The sequence below is a fragment of the Dermacentor albipictus genome, chromosome 6 (assembly GCF_038994185.2).
Source record: "Dermacentor albipictus isolate Rhodes 1998 colony chromosome 6, USDA_Dalb.pri_finalv2, whole genome shotgun sequence".
NCBI classification, from domain to species: Eukaryota; Metazoa; Arthropoda; class Arachnida; order Ixodida; family Ixodidae; genus Dermacentor; species Dermacentor albipictus.
The window spans coordinates 125,159,766-125,176,801 of NC_091826.1; the positions used below are offsets into that span (position 1 = coordinate 125,159,766).

At 48.2% G+C, this 17,036-nt stretch overlaps 1 protein-coding gene across 6 annotated transcripts in view; it reads left to right on the forward strand.

The window, feature by feature from the left end:
• LOC135899463 (salivary peroxidase/catechol oxidase-like) overlaps positions 1–17,036 on the forward strand; it is a 207,123-nt gene that overhangs the window by 159,322 nt on the left and 30,765 nt on the right. For all 6 annotated transcript variants that reach the window (XM_065428726.2, XM_065428725.2, XM_065428728.2 and 3 more), the window contains 3 exons: positions 2,026–2,235; positions 4,838–4,972; positions 7,189–7,407. In XM_065428726.2, the coding sequence (XP_065284798.1) occupies positions 2,026–2,235; positions 4,838–4,972; positions 7,189–7,407 (564 nt within the window). The remainder of the gene's footprint in view (positions 1–2,025; positions 2,236–4,837; positions 4,973–7,188; positions 7,408–17,036) is intronic.

Consider the following 17,036-nt stretch of genomic DNA (forward strand, 5'->3'; position numbering starts at 1 on the left):
GATAAATTTGAAACTTGTTCTAGACGTTGCAATCTGCTATTCTTTGGCATCGACGACTTGGAAGAACACGGGTCACATACGACTTCTGAAAAACATGTCCCAGAATTGTGTACGTCTACTCTGGGAACAGGTCTACTCTGTGTCCCACAAGGTGGATCCCTTTGCACTCCATTAGAACGTACTGAGTGTTCTCCGGATTTTCGCGGCAGCATACACGTTCCTCCTCTAGTGGCAAACATTTGCTCCAGCATGTTTTAGTTTCTAGGCAACCAGCTCGAGCCTTAAATAGCGAGGCACTTCCCTGCAAGGTATCGCGCAGATTTTCCCTTATAATTTCTTTCTTCATATTTCTGTAAATCTGCGTGGTCCTTTTTGTTTCTATTCTTTGCATCCAATTTACTTTCGCAGTTTCTCTCACTTTCTTTCTGATGACTCCTGGTTGCCTATTTACACTTTCAATTTTCCTGTACTTGGTTGCCAACTTTCCTGACCTTTTTCTCCATTCTGTGTCCACGCTTTTCCGGTACAGATACTTGCGCATTTTAACCACCCATTTATTTGGATCCGTCTTCCTGAGCCTTTCTCAGAAAATGACTTCTTTGACTTCAAACGAGGCGCTACCCATGTAACCCTGCAATGACTAATTTGTGGTTTTGCCACGGGCACCCAGTGCCAACCGACCTGCCGATCTTTGGTTGACCACGAGGTATCCAATTTTAGGCATAAAATGCCATTTGCGAACGTTATCTCTGGCACCATTACTCCTTTCCAGAATCCACGCACCACTTGATACTTATTGTGGCCCGAAAGTTCTCTATGTTTCCTTATTGCTCCTTTCCGCTACCGCTTTTTTGTCAGGTTACCTTGGTGCGTGTTTGATAAGTCTCCATCGTTAATGTATATGCCTAGCATTATTACTGCTTGACTATGGTATTCAGGTGCTGTTGAACGGACTCCACGTAATATCTCGTCGCTTCCTTCAAGATCGTATTTCCCGACTTCTTTGTACCAAATTTAGGACCTAGATTGCTGACTGCCTTGTCATACACGTTTGCAAGTGTCTGTCAATCTGTTGCATTGTCCGCCAGTAGCACTTTGTTGTCCGCATACATCACTTTAAGCATGTACGACAAATCAAACACTATTTCACTGTTTGACGTAATAGTTCTGCGGAGACCCGCAAGGCAGAGAGAAGCAATTAATAAAGGGGAAATCAGACATCCACCCGTTCGTAGCAACTGTTACAAAGAGAACCCATACGGGTTCCTCGAAAGAAAAGCATCACAGTTGAAAAAAAAAAAACATCCGACAGAGTGGTCTATTCCCAGTGCTCCAATTACTCGTCAAAGAGTATGTTCGAACAGTGGTGCGTACCCAGCCCCGCATCTCCAATGACACATGTCGGCGTTAAAGGGGTTATAGTTTAAGATTGGCATATATGCACGCATTGGCTCATACTCCCTGACCGAAGTCGTGCGACAGTTGGTTTTCAACCCTGTTACCTCGGCACAGCGCTCCAATGCACTCACTATTCAATAATAGTCAACCTAGTGACCCTGATAGGCAGGAAATTGTTAGCTACAAACATACATAGATACATACGCAGCATCCCGGAAAGTGCATGAAGTACCCAAAGAATGCTAACGCATTCAAAAATTGGCGCAGGGCCGCAGTATTGGAGCAGCATGAAGCATATTGCGCACGTGCAATAACAGCGGACGAAGGCTCTATTTCTTTCTTTACTCTTATGTACGGCTAGCCAATACACCCAACTACGTCCCTGAGCATGCCGGCAGTTTTCAAGAACCGCCGCAGTGAAACGGTACAAAAATGCACAGCAAGAACACAAGGACACATACGACCGCTTATGATCAACGACGTTAGTAACTATTTCTTATACAAAAAAAACAGCTGCTTAAGGAATCGTGTAAATCACCTGTAAAACAAAGAATGGATTAACAAATGCGCGAAATACAAGACAGCAGTATAATTATACGTACCATTTTTTTTGCGTTCGCGTTACAGGAGGATCCTGGAGGGGCGTTACCAACACATCCTCTTCTCGGAGTGGCTGCCATGGCAATTGGGTCAAAAAGTGATGGAAGAGTACGACCTGAGCGTCCATAACAGGGGTTACACCTCTTACGACGATACGCTCGATGCTACACTGAGCAACGAATTCTCGTCCGCCCACTTTCGCTACGCACATACCAACGTGCCTGGTGGATACTGGAGGTATGCTTCATATGAGGGTGTGTTCCTTGAGCACTCTAGGACAGGTGTTACATTCTCTTTCCCTGACAGATTCTTACCGCTAGCTTCTGCATCAACATCCACTGAGGATTTACAAAGAGTGACACTCTAGAGCCAAGTTCGCACTATATTCTAGCGATAATCTAACTATGGGCGATTACAAGTACAGAATGCAGGAAGAGCCTCGTGTTTGCTTGAATGGTATTATTTATTATTTGTTTCCAAATTAAGAACCTCAACCGTGCAGCAGGACACTTCCCGTACACAAGTATCCCTAGAGAAATTGCTTTCAGCCCGATAAGACACATCGCAAACAAATTCATCTGATCTTTTCGCTCATGAACATTTTCAGCATGCTTTTCTTGAAAGTAAACTATTCAGTTGGAAGGAAATTCATCGCTCAGGACTGCCCTTTTTCTGGTCCCATTGAATTGTCGGCAAAGGAAAAGCAACAGATATAATTCATTCAAAATGCCACGTCCTCACACTAATGGGCTCGGAGGATACGCTTTCGGCGTTTGATGAATAAGAGTTCATTATTCATTAAATGAGCTTTACGAAGTATTTCGCAGGCGAACGCACGCATATCTAATGCCACGTAGTTTTCTCCCGCAAAAATTCCTTCGTGACAAAGTCTCATTTTAATTTATTTTCCGAGGCGACCTACATATTTCTTGATATGAAGTGTTTGGTACTTCTGAATGCACTGGCTAGTGGCATTTACGCCAATGAGATATCATTTTGCCTTTTTATTGTAAAATAGTACGATTTTGCTGTCGTACACGCATATTGTCACTTACGAAGTTTTGCTCAATCAAAAGCAGTACTACAAATAGGGTGGAACACCAATGTATAAATTTCAGTTCACCTAATAATATTTGCATCTAGTGTGACATGTCGTTAATAGTTTTTAATATTTGTTTTGTGATTGATATGCTCATAAATTGAAAGCTACCTTTTTATTCTGCTGATTCTTCACAGTCTGCAGGATTCGCTTATGGAAGGCCTGTTTTATCTGCATGGTTCTTAGGTGATCAGATGGAGTTGTACTTTACCAGAGGAACGTTTTAAATACCTGCCGGCTGCCGGTGGTTTCAACCAGTTCACTATATGTCTGCTGGTCCCGTTTGTCGCATTAAGAATAGACAGAGAAAGATGAAGAGGAAGGACGGGAAGGTTAATTAAGATTACGAATAAAATTTTCTCTCGGTAATAACGAAGTTAACATATGTTTACCTTAAGGATTTACAGCAAAAACTGAAAGCCAAGCGTATCTTTTCAGAAGGGAGTGACGGTGCGTTTGAAGGAACACTAGCATAAGTGAATGGAAAATTGCGACTGCTTACCGAGTTCACTTACGCCTCGGTAGCATAGAAGCACTTATATAACTGCAATAGCAGTGAGCATGGTCGGACCTCCTCAAATAACATTACAGGGCAGAAATATGCCCAGTGTCTCAACATGCATCACTTCCCTCCCCGAGCGGTGACACGCTCGTGTAAGAATTGAGAAATGTATTGCATGACTCAATTCGCACGTAGAATATGATTAGGCAAGGGTTTGTTTATAGCAAATTTACGACACAATTCACAACAATTCAGATATACCGCGTTCTATATGCCCAAACCCAATCAAATAACAGTCCTAAATCTGGAAATAACGAATGATTACAACCAAATGTAGAAAATAAAAGCATGCATGGTAGTATGTCAGCACTAGGACAATGTGCTTCATTAGCATCACTTTCATGATCAAATTCTTGCCGATGCTTCAACGTGCATTTCCATAGTTATATTCAGGAGGGTCGGCGAAAAATTTAATAGCTGCTTAGCAGCGTGTGATACTAGATAATCGCAATAGCCTCCGAAGACCCTTTGCACTTTATATTGCACATTGCCATCAACGATTTTTTTTTCAATACTAACTCGCAAGCGATTACTCATATTATTTATCCTGCATAATAAATCGAGTGCATATGGAACTACTCGGAAATGGTTTACTTTTATTCTTATCTGCTTTCGATAAATTTCGCACTAAATAGATCTAGACCTATGTTTTGCCACTGGCGGCGGAAAGCAATCTTGAAGCGTGTTTTGAAAATTCCGAGATTGCGGGAAAAACTAGGATGCAACAGCAACATGGTAATGTTCGCGTTGCCATATTGGGCATCCTTAACTACACACAGCTTCATCTAGATCTCTGAAATGAAATGACGTTTTTGCCATAGGAAGCCCGACGAAATGGTTATTCCTTCCACGCATATGAGTTGCAAGTTTTGCCCTCTTAGCCAGGTATTTAAATTTAAATAAAAAGCTTTCATGTACGTATCGTAGCAGCACACAATAAAAATCAGCTCGAAAAGTGTATATACCCCATAGCTACACTCCAGTATCACAAGAACAGTCCATCAAAGACGGTACTCTAATTTTTTTCATTACCCAACATCCAGACTGACTTAACTATGAGTGGCTGATAACGCAGTATGTCATAAATTTTGACTGGAAGAAAAAAAGAGACAGTTATGTGAAAACTAAGGAGCGAACGCCTGCCGCAATGTTGCGTATCGAATATTTTGTTTTCGCAGGATTGACCAGAAAGGACAAAATCTAACTATTCTCAAACTGAAAGACGCCTACTTCGTGCCACTGAATGACAGCTACCATCCTGTTGACGACGTTCTCCGGGGATCAGTTGAGCAGCCAATGGAACCATTCAACCGGTAGGTAGCTCAGGGCGTCGAGATGTTTGCCTCTGATAACGAGGCCGTGGGTTCGATTGCCAGCTACGATGTCGGTATTCTAAAGGGGCATCCCTCAAGCGCGCTGACGGTATCTGGCGCCAAATTTTCGTGTCCTGTTCTTTTTACCTGCAATACTAGTTTTTTTTATAATAGCTTGCAAAACATAGCCCTAAGCCAATTTTTCTTGTCAACTTCTACCACAAACAAAGAAAAAAAATTCAGCCTTTTCGACAAGTTGGCTGTAACATCACAGGACTAGCTCTTTTTAAACACTGTATTTCCATGTCAATAAAACTTGCGACAAAAAAATTATTCATCTTCATGACTGTTCATTTCCTTAAGGCTGATATGACTTTCCACGCATCTTTAACTTTTTCGCTACTTGCCCTCGTTGAAACATTTACTCATGCTATTAAGATTTTTTGCCTTCCTCGGGTGTTTTGAGCCTGTGTGCTTATATATCGGGCCTATTATGCTGAACCAGTGGCTCATACTGTCTACCAGCTTTGGCAAAAAGGGATGTGCTTGTGGTCGCGATGCCATCCTGATCGTTTCGTCGTTTCTATTCTGATTTCGTCATCTAATTCTCGTCTTGCCGTCGTCGTCACGCCTTCTGCACCGACCCGGCACGCAAGTTACGTAACGGCTAGTTGCCACTTCGTACCTTACCACAGTCATGATGCTGTCGGGATGGTTGCATCGTCATCCTTCCTGCTTTGTTAACCTGACCCCATCACGCTACTGTCGTCACGCCATCGTTGTCATTCAGTCGTCATGGTCCTTCCATAGTCGTCACTCCAGCTTCGTCATCCTACTCTTGTCATTCCAACAGCGTCACGCCATCGGTTTCATGTAGACGTCGTCACAGAGTCACATACTCACCATCTCGTTGTCCTCACAAAATCGGAACGCCACGATCATCATACAGTCTCCATGTATTTGTCGCCGTACCATCGTCGCGATGCAATCGTGGTCGTCCGATCGTTGTCATTCCAATGTCTTCATTAGAGTCTCACCGTACCATAGCCGTTAGGCCATCTTTATCACAAAATGGTCTTCGTAGCATTGATGCCTTGATGTCATCCTAACGCTGTCATTTAACCAATGCCTTCACCTCACTGAATTCATTTAATTGCCCCCCCTGCCGTCATTTGTCATACCGCCTTCGTCGGGCCAGGAGCACCATTCCTTATTTTATCCTAATCATGCTGTCATCAATAAACCGTAAATTTGCCGTCGTTTTTATGCCGTCCTCATCTTTACGTGGTCGCCTAACAGTTCCTAACATGAAGCCGTTATCACACCGTCATCGCAATGCCTTCGTGGTCGTACTATCGTCGTCGTCCCAGCAACGTCATCCCGTTGCCGTCATATCGTCGTGGTTAGGGTATCGTAGTGATTCACTCGATGTTTGGCCATTGTCCTCATACCATCCTCATGCTGTCGTCGTTAAACAATCGTCATTATTTAAGAATTCTCACCTCATTGTCTTGATGCCCTCGTCGTACGCGTTTGTCGCTCCATCGACATCACACCTTCGTCATCCTATCGTCGTCATACCGTTGTCCACATGCCATAATATTCATGGGCGGTCTTGGCAAGCGGATACCACAGCAAAGTAGCCCAATGCGGGGACTGTGTAGTCATATAAAGCCAAAGTTCTGGAAGTCTAAAAATTACTGAGAGATTTTAAATGCCGGTTCAGCAATGTGGTGGACAACCACATTGTCTGAATGCTAATCGCGTTACCATTGACAGTCATCCTGAGATCTGTTATGCCGTAGCCTATTTCTGTTTTTATTATAACAAATCTTTATTTTTACGGCTCAAGCAAAGAAATAAAATACGGCAGGACAATCAAAAGGTGTTATCCACACTGGAATAAGGCCTTCTCCATGGTATTCCGCAGTTCTAACAATATTCATGTTAGGGCTTGGGGCTGTCGTCCCATTAAACACACCATGACTATGCAGTAGTGGTCCCCTACATTAACTTTTCCTCGTCCCAGTTTAGTGGCCCTCAGAAGGCAAACTCTATAACCCATAAAGGTAATCGCGCTTACTTATAATGCCCTACAGCTGGCACTGGAACAGCTTTCTGCAGTTAAACGTGTTCATGAACGCCTGTCATTCACTTCCTGATTTTCCATGATTCAATATTGGTCTAATTACTTTTATTGTTTCCACACATCGCAGGTTTGCTGATCACGGTGTCACGCATTATCTTTTCCGGAAGCCCTGGCTTCCATACGGTGATGATCTGTTTGCCATCGACATTCAGAGGGCCCGAGACCACGGCGTTCGACCTTACGTTGACTGGGTTCAGGAGTGCCAGAACATCACCATCACCAATTTCGATGACCTCAGCCAAGTGATGGCCGCGGAGACGGCCCAGCTTTACCAGCAAGTCTACGAGTAAGTGCAGGATTGAGGCCACTGTGAGAAACAGCTTTATGCGGTTTACGCAGTACGCGATTCTGCGGTGTTGTGGGACAGAAATTTTACAGCTTCAGGTATACCTTTATGAAGCTCTAAAAGTAAGCATTTCCTTTTTACACAATCAAGGTACTACCCTGTGAATGCCGCTGCTGACTGCAGGATCTTTCGAAATCTCGAGCATACCGTCTCGACGAATCATGTTGATGAAAGTGGCTAGTAGTAGTCTTTATGGTTGATCACTTGGAGAAGTTAATTACCGCAGGTAAAAAACTATAAAGACAGTCTTCACTATCCGAGCCTCTTGGTCACTATTTTGGTGCAATTCAATGGTCAATCTGTGTATACATGACACTTTGTGTACGTGTAGTGGTGGCCATATTTCCTTGAATGCATTTTTCGCGTCTGTCTTTCTTTTATAAGCACATTCACGTTTCAGAAGGAAAGAAGCAAGCTGGCAAATGGTACTCGAGGCGTCAGAACGCCTCCCTACTCTGTAGTATGGCGCAGATAGAAAAATCTGAATCAATGATGTGGTCACTGTAGGGAAAGAGGAAGCGAATAACGTGATTAGCGATGACAAGTAAATGAATAAAACAACCACCCAGAATAGGGGTTGAGGGGGAGTGAGTGGGAACAGAAAGTTCACCGCAAATCGCAAAAAATTAGAGTGACGAAAAACAAAGACCACCGTAAATTGAAAAAGAAGATTGTCTGAAGTCCCAACGCTTGCTACATAGTACTGCATATAAGAGAGTTCCAATGGAAGTCACGTGCATTGCTTTTTCCATTAAAAATTATCATGCTTCATCGCAGTTGTTTCCGTGTCCACTTTTTTTAAAGATGCTCGTATGCGACAAACAGTCATTCCTTTCATAGCGGAATCCATTGGGTGTCATTTAGCAAGCCGTTTGAGGATCACTGACTCACCTACGTAGGTAATGCATTGTACAGGATCGTGCAAGCAGCTTCATGGATACTGCTGGGCTCTCGCTACACATTTATTCAGATAATTGCAGTTCGTGGTTTGCAAGGTTGAAATGTGGAGCGCGCATGTTTCGAGGTCTTCCTACATCAGTGAAAGTGTTTCTGTACCACTTCGCGTTACGGCACTTGCCATGCATTGTGCGCTGCAGATTCTTTTTCAAGTATTGTTCCTATCAAGACTAGTCTACACCGAACTCCACACCATACGTTCCGACTCCATACTTTTGTCTTACCGATCGAGAAGCTACCAGTGTATCCCAAAAGTCAATCAGCAAGTGAACTGTAAGTTTCAGTAAAACAGTGCATTTACTGCAATGAAGAGTGAATAACTCCAGAGGAATCAACGTCTATTTCTTTATTGGTCCCTAAGAATTTGACAATACATAAGTTCCTTGCAGGACACAATGCTTCCGCATAACTTTATATTGCAGCCGCGATTTGATGACTCTGTGTATACGATATTCGCCTACAAGTATTTCCGGAGTTGACAACGTAATAGACCAGTTTAAGACTTGCCTTGTGACTGGAGTGGGCAAGTCGCGCACCGTTGTGGTGTTCCGGCATCGTCTATTCTTAACAAATGTAGCTGGAAGTAAAGCGGGTTGGAAAAATTCCAGCTTCCGTTAGCGCTTGGTCAGTACGTGCTAAGTGCTTTCCAGCCAAGTTGTTACCCTCTACTTGGCCAGCATTTCTCGTGACGTGCTCACAAAAAAGAACACGGCAGCTGGAAAAGAAGTTTGTGTTTCAATTTCCGCGTAACAGAATTATGTGTTCTCGCATATTCCAATTACAATGCCATGATATCATGTCTCTAGCGTGTCTGTATGTCACACTTTACAAACTTTTTGTTATTTTACTCTAAAAATTTAAATAGTTTAGTAATTCACTTGCACCAGGCGGAGTGCCTTCAAGAATGGGGAAGGACTACAAGCGACAACTAAGAAAAGGGCTTTGTCTTTCAGTTTCCGCACAATAGAACTATATTCGTACTATATTCCGAAGCTATTGACACGTGTACTTGTCATTATCGGGCGACAACCTAACACCGCCTAACAAATGTTATCGCACAGCGCAGGACGCGTGCATGTATCGGAAGTTTCTGGAATGTTATCGATGGTTCCTACCGCTGTCTGTGACCGAACCTTGTGTAATCTGATTGCGTCTGTGCGCGACGCAAGTAATGTAGAACTTTGCGGAAGGCACATGGGCCCCAGCGAGTACTCTGAAACATTCGACGACTGATGTATAAAAGCCGACGCGCTTGACCACTCATCAGATTTTCGACAATCGCCGACCATGCTAGCTGCTATCCTTGTGCTATAAGTGTAGCCTGTTCTTGTGGGCACAGGTTCACCCAATGAAAGTTAGTTTTGTCTTTCATAGTATTGCTACTGTGTTCTTCAATGTCACCACCACGTGACATCTGGTGGAGGTGCTTTTCGTTCCTGTACCGGACGCCCCCGACAAGCCGTGATCCAAGCCCGGGCGGCAAAGAGAGCACAAACGTAGTCCCGGACTATCGATCAAGCCACCGTCTTTAACAGCTGCACCCGGAGCACGGACTTCTACCTGAGAAGACCAAGAAGATTGCGGCCAAGGCAACCCAAATGGCAGCCCCAGCATCCCCCATCGTCCTGCAGCAGCCCAGGGAGCCTCGGACGTTCCGCGCTTCAACAATCGAGGACCCGGAAACCTGGCTTGAGACCTATGGGAGGGTCGCTGCATTTAACAGCTGGAACACCGACGACAAACAACTTCTTCACAATGAAAGACGCTGCCAGGACGTTGTTCGAGAATCGAGAGGCAACTTTAACGACCTCGGACCTTTTCTGAAGCGGCTTCCTGCTGACATTCACAAGCGCCATACACCGAGAACGAGCCCAAGCACTACAAGAAACCCGAGTGCAGCTGCCTAATGACACCACCGCGTGATTTTTACGGAAAAATGAGCCGCCTGTTTTGCCAAGCCGACCCGCAAATTTCCGAGGAAAAGAAAGTCCGCCTATGAATGCGTGGTGTAAAGGAGGAACGTTTCGCCGTAAGGGCAAGGAGCCCACCGAAGACCGTCAACGAGTTTCTTCGCGAGGCCACCAGCATCGAGAAGACACTGGAAATGCGGAACCGGCAATTCCGCCGCCGCACTAACTCTACAACCTAGGCCGGAGTTCAGTCACTGGCCATCGACGACCTGCGCGAGGCTATCCGAGCGGTCGTAAGGGAGGAGATACAAAAGCTGTTCACCTCATCACAGCCTCGAGTGGCTCCAATTGCCGGCGCCGTGCGTGAAGAGCTCCAACAACAACCCAGACTAGCCCCTGAATCGCCCCAGCCTCAGCCGCAAGCGATCACACATGCCGCAGTAGTCCGCCATCGCGTACCCCCTCCGTGCCCGCGGCAGGGCCCAGTGACGACACAGTCACTGGGCCCTGCCGACACCACCCCCACCGCCAGCACGCCAACCCCTCGCCCCACGCAACATTCCAAGGAAGACTGATGTTTGGCGCGCCCCCGACCACCGTCCGCTTTGCTATCACTGCGGAGAAGCCGGGCACATCTACCTTCGATGCCCATACCGGTACATGCGACTCCGAGGGTTCGCCGTTAACGCGCCACGACCACAGACTGGCGAACGACCTCGCGATATCGCCGACTACCTCGCCGCCACTAAGTGGAGCCCTCGACGACCGTCCCATTCGCCGTCACCAGGCCGCCACCTGTCGCCGCAGCGCCGACCATACACCAGCCCAGCCCGGGGCCGCTCTGCGAGCCCATATCCGTAAAACTTAATGCAGGAACGATGGAGGTGCGGTTGCTGTTCGTAGAACTGACCAAGATCCTCCGCCGCTGACGAAGACGACGAAGAGACCATCCCGACAGCATAATAGCGACACGACGCCGTCCCAACGAAGTCACGAAGCCAAGAATATACCGACGAACCATGACTTGACGACGCGACATTCCAGCTTCAGTTGAACACGACGCAGCCCTGATCCGACCTAACTGCAACGCCAGACAAAGAACCACCGACCTCGACATACTTCTCGACGGCCACGCAGTTACCACCTTAGGGGACACAGGGGCCGATTACTCCGTAATGAGTGGACACATCGCCAACCAGATGAAGAAAGTTAAAACTGCATGAGAAGGCCCTCCAATTCGAACCGCTGGAGGACACCTCATTACGCTGACTTAGCGTAATGACTTAGCGCTGACTTAGCAAGAATTACCGTAATGACCTTAGCGCTGACTTAGCAAGAATTACCGTTCATGACCAAACTTATCCTGCGCCCTTCATTATCCTCCAACAGTCTTCGCGAGACGTCATTCTCGGCATGGACTTCCTGAACCAATACGGTGCAATCATAGACCTGAAGTAAAAATCTATAACACTGTCGGAAGATCAAACGATACCGCCGAAGAGCTCTCGTAGTCACCACACCTCGGGTGTGCCAGAAGATCAAGTGAGCATCCCGCCGCGCTCCAGCATTATTATTTCCATCGGCACCGAAACACCCGCTGACGTAGAAGGCACCATCGAGGGCGACCAACATCTACTGCTCCACCGTGAAATTTGCGTCGCAAGAGGAATCGCTCGACTTCACGGAGGGAAAGCGGAAGTTATGCTAACCAACTTCAGCCAAGAGTTCAAGCACATCAACAAGGTCACGACAATCGCCTACATTGAGGAAATTGTGGAAACCAGCAACGCCTTTGTCCTCTCGGATTCTGCTGCGTCTACCCCGATGAGCATAGTCCCCGAACCAGGCTTCGATGTAAATCCAAGTCTTCCTATGACTAAGCAGCAACAGATCAGAAGTCTTCTTCGACGATACAAAGACTGCTTATTGACGTCATCGAGGATTCGACAAACATTTGTTGCAAAGCATCGCATAATAACCGAAGAGTGCGCTCGACCACTCCGTCAGAGCCCTTACCGAGTTTCGACACTAGAACGTGAAGCTATTAGAGAACAAGTCGACGAAATGCTGCGTGACGACATCATCCGGCCGCCGAAAAGCCCGTGGGCATCTCCTGTAGTCCTGGTGAAGAAAAAGGACGGAACCGTACGCTTCTGCGTCGATTATCGTCGACTGAACACGATCACGAAGAAGGACGTGTACCCCATTCCCCGGATAGGCGACGTATTGGATCGGTTATACTTATAGTCGATTGACCTCAAGTCTCGCTACTGGCAAATAAATGTCGACGAGAGAGATCTTGAAAACACCGCCTTCATCACGCCAGACGGCCTCTGCGAGTTCAAAGTCATGCCATTCTGACTGTGGTAGGCGCCTGCAACGTTTCATCGCGTCATGGACATGATGTTAGTAGGATTGAAGTGGCAGAAATGTCTTGTTAATTTGGATGACGTCGTTGTCTTCGCCGGAAATTTTGACGATCACCTTAGGCGGCTGGCGACAGTACTAGAGGCCATCGTCTTCTGGGCTCACTCTGAAGCCGGAAAAGTGTCGCCTCGCTTACGATGAGCTTCTATTCCTAGGGCACGTCATCAGCAAATCTGGAGTACGCCCGATCCGCAGAAGACAGCTGTCATCGCAAAGTTCCTGCAGCCAATCGACAAAAATGCAGTGCGCAGATTCTTTGGCATGTGTGCCTACTATAGGCTCTTTGTCCAGGACTTCTCACGCAGCGCGGATCCGCGAACACATCGAACCAACTGGGATGTCGAGTTCAAGTGGGAAACGCCGCAGGCCGACGCATTTCAAGAACTCAAACGACGCATGCAGTCGCCGCCCGTACTTGCGCACTTCGACGAGCACGCCAATACCGATATCCAAACTATATGCCAGTAGCCGAGGCCTCGATGCCGTCCTAGTCCAGAGGAAAGACGGACTTGAACGGGTGATATGCTAGTCCGTCGTTGTCAAAAGTGGAAGGCAATAGTTCTATGACTGAAAAGGAATGCATCACCATCATTTGGGCTACAGCAAAATTCCGCCTTTACCTCTATGGCAGGCACTTCAAAGTCGTCAGCGACCATCACGCGTTGTGTTGGCTAGCTAACTTAAAGGACCCTTCAGGATGGCTGGCGCGGTGGAGCCTCAGAGTGCAAGAATATGACGTCGCCGTAATATAAAAGTCTGGAAGAAAACACTCTGACGCCGACTGCTTATCACGCGCCCCCATCGATCTCCCGCCGCAAGACGACGAGGACGACGACGCCTTCCTTGGAATAATAAGCGCTGAAAACTTCACTAAACCGCAGCGAGCAGACCCGGAGTTAAAGTCCTCGTCCAGTATTTGGAAGGGAACACCGACGTTATCCCTAGGGCATTTAAACGCGGGTTGTATTCGTTCACGCTACAAAACAACCTGCTCGTGAAGAACTTCGCGCCAGTCCGCACAGCTATCTTCTTGTTGTACCATCAGCGCTGCGTCCAGAAGTACTGCACGCCCTACACGACGACCCAACCGTTGGGCACCTCGGATTCTCCCGGATGCTGTCGAAGATACAGGAAAGGTATTACTGGCCGCGTCTGACCGCCGATGTTGCCCGTTACGTCAAAGCATGTCGAGACTGTCAGCGACGCGAGACACCACCGATAAGGCCAACAGTATTACTACAGCCAATCGAACCTCCTCGCTGACCATTGCAGCAGATTGGGATGGCTTTATTGTGGCCGTTTCCGACGTCAACATCAGGAAATAAGTGGATCGTCTTCGCGACGGACTATCTCACCCGCTTCGCTGAAACTAAGGCTATACCAAACGGCAGCGCAGCCGAAGTGGCGAAATTTTTCGTCGAGAACATCCTGCTGTGACGTGGTGCCCCAGAAGTCCTCATCACCGACAGAGTAACGGCTTTTACAGCAGAGCTCACCCAAGCGATTCTGCAATACAGTAAGACAAGCCACAGGAGGACAACGGCCTATCATCCGGAAACGAATGGTCTCACGAAGCGCCTGAACAAGACCCTCGCCGACATGCTAGCAATGTAGGTCGGCGTCGAGCACAACACGCGCGACGTGGTCCTGCTGTATGTAACCTTCGCTTACAAGGCGGCGGTGCAAGAAACACCGATCACGTCGTTCAAGTTGGTTTACGACACAACACGACGACGACGCTCGACGCCATGCTGCCGCACGCCACTGACGAGGCGAATCTTGACGTCGCTACCTATCTCCAGCGTGCCGAAGAAGCCCGACAGCTCGCCCGCCTAGGGATCAAGAACCATCAGCGTACCGACATCCGACACTACAACCTCCGACGACGTCGAGTACCAGCCCGGCGACCGTGTTTGGGTTTGGACCCCGATACGCCGACGAGGGCTCATTGAGAAACTACTCAGACGCTATTTCGGACCCTACAAGGTCATCCGAAGTATTGGCGCACTGGACTATGAGGTCGTGCCAGAGGGCATTTCGCATTTACAGTGGCGCCGCGCATGATCTGAAGTGGTCCATGTGGTGCGTCTTAAACCCTTTTGCGAACGCTGACGAACTTGCCTTATTTTGCTGTTTTCTTTACGACGAGTCCTTCTTTGGGGGGGCGTTTCCAGCGCTCGTTCCGCACGGACGTGTTTTTCCGTAGCTCCGGATTTTCGCCCCGTTTGCTGGTTTCTTTTCCCCGCTACTGGAACTCTGTTGTTTATGGACCGCTTTGGCGGTTCGTAATTACTACTGGCGCCTATCTACAAGGTACGCCGTCATCTACACCCTCCTGCTGCGCCGTCGAACTCGAGTTCTTGTGCGGCTTCGCGAGTGCGAGTGCCCCCGCGGCACTCGCCGCGCCGGCGCGGAGCATCCAAGCTGCTGTCCGCTGCGTCGAGGGAGCGGAACATTACCGATGCAACTGCCATCCAAGCCAGGGACGTCTCCTCCGTGGGGACAAGTGCAACGGGTGAAGGCGGCACCCTGAGCATGGATACCACCAACATGGAGCAGAACAGCCCTGCTGTCGTGGCGCACACCTCAGCCAAGAGGACGAAGGAAGCTACTGGCCTCCCATCGGATGAAAATGTAGCTCCAGCAGCCCCGAAAAGACCTCGCTCATCACAAGGCCTGCCTGCACGACCGACACGCACGTCTCCGGAGTCGCCAACGACATCGTGGTACAAAGTGGTTATCAAGCCTCGTGCTAGATATGACATGTCCACTCTGCACAATCGTATCATTCAAGCGGCCCTGGACGCCTGCCTCGAGACTTCCCGATTTCAAGGTTTTGCTCTACACAAACCCACTAATACGGTCTCAGTATGGGTGTCTGCTATGGCACTAGTTTATAAACTCGAAGAACTGCAACAAATACAAGTCTCAGAAGAGTGTGTCCTTCCAGTCCAGGCGTACCTCGCCAGTGGTACAGATTTAAGACGCTACGTGGTTAATGGCGTTGACCTTGACGAAGAACCCGAGAGGCTCCTGCAGGAACTATCGTGTCCCACGCACAAGGTCGTGGCTGCTCGCTACCTAGGCAGCGGTCGTACGTGCCTAATCACGCTTCAAGGTCCTAATTCCCCACCTGAACGTATCCTGTATTACGGCTGCGTACTGCGCCCGCGTCCGTTCAAGCCTTCCGTTGTGTACTGCTACTCTTGCTTTAGACAGGGACACATGAAATCATCCTGCCCCTACCCACCTAAGGACGACACCATGGAGCCTGAACCGTCGGCATCGTTTAGATGCGGCCTATGCCAAACAAACGATCATGACATCACTTCCACGACGTGTCCTACGAAGTTGAAGGCCACTAAGAAGGCTCGGCAACGCCATTCTCGACAGCCAGCAAGGACCCCTCGAGATTCATCAATGAAACAAGTCCCTGTGTACAACCGTTACGCCGTTCTGGCCTCGCTGGAAGAGGATGCTAGCCAGGTGACAGAAGCATGTACAGAGACAAGTGATGCTGCCACTCGTACCTATAGCGCAGCTGTTCGGTCGTCCACTTCACGGCCGCAACGGGCATCTCAATCGATAGAAGACACGCCGCTTCCTTTGGCAGACGAAGAGTTCGAGATCGACGCTCGCCTCGCCAACCTTGAAAGGGAGATCCAACGTCTCAAGGACCGCCGTACAGTGCTCCGGCGTCGTCATGACGGAGCGCGGCCGTCGCATTCGCCGTCGTCGTCTAGTCCTGCTCATATGGCTAACCCGGCATCTGTGTCGAAGCCTCTTTCACCCCAAGAACTCTTGCGCTTCGTTGCGCAACAGCTCCAGCATCTCACCTCGGTTCTACTGGCCAATCTTAATCTATGATGGCTGCTACGTCTTCAAGAGTGCCAGAAGGCATCTTACAGTGGAACTGTCGCGGCATCGCGGGGAAGGTCGGAGAGCTGCGTCAGCGTCTCAGATATGGGAAGCTGCGTGCTTGGGCTCTACTACTTCAAGAATCCAACGGCCTGCCACCCATTCCAGGATTTGTGGCATACTCATCGCCTTCAATGTTGGATCGTAGGAGTGCTACGCCCGATGTCCCTCCAGGAAAGGCTGCAGCGTATGTAAGATGCACTCTTCATCAGACTCGTGTTGATCTTTCACGGTGGTGTACTCTATGGCAAGAAGTCGTGGCCGTATTGGTTCGTCTCCAACGCACGGACGTTATCATCGTTTCATACTATGCCCGGCCTTACAGCGGTCGTGCGGCTCGGTTGTGTCTCGGCTGGC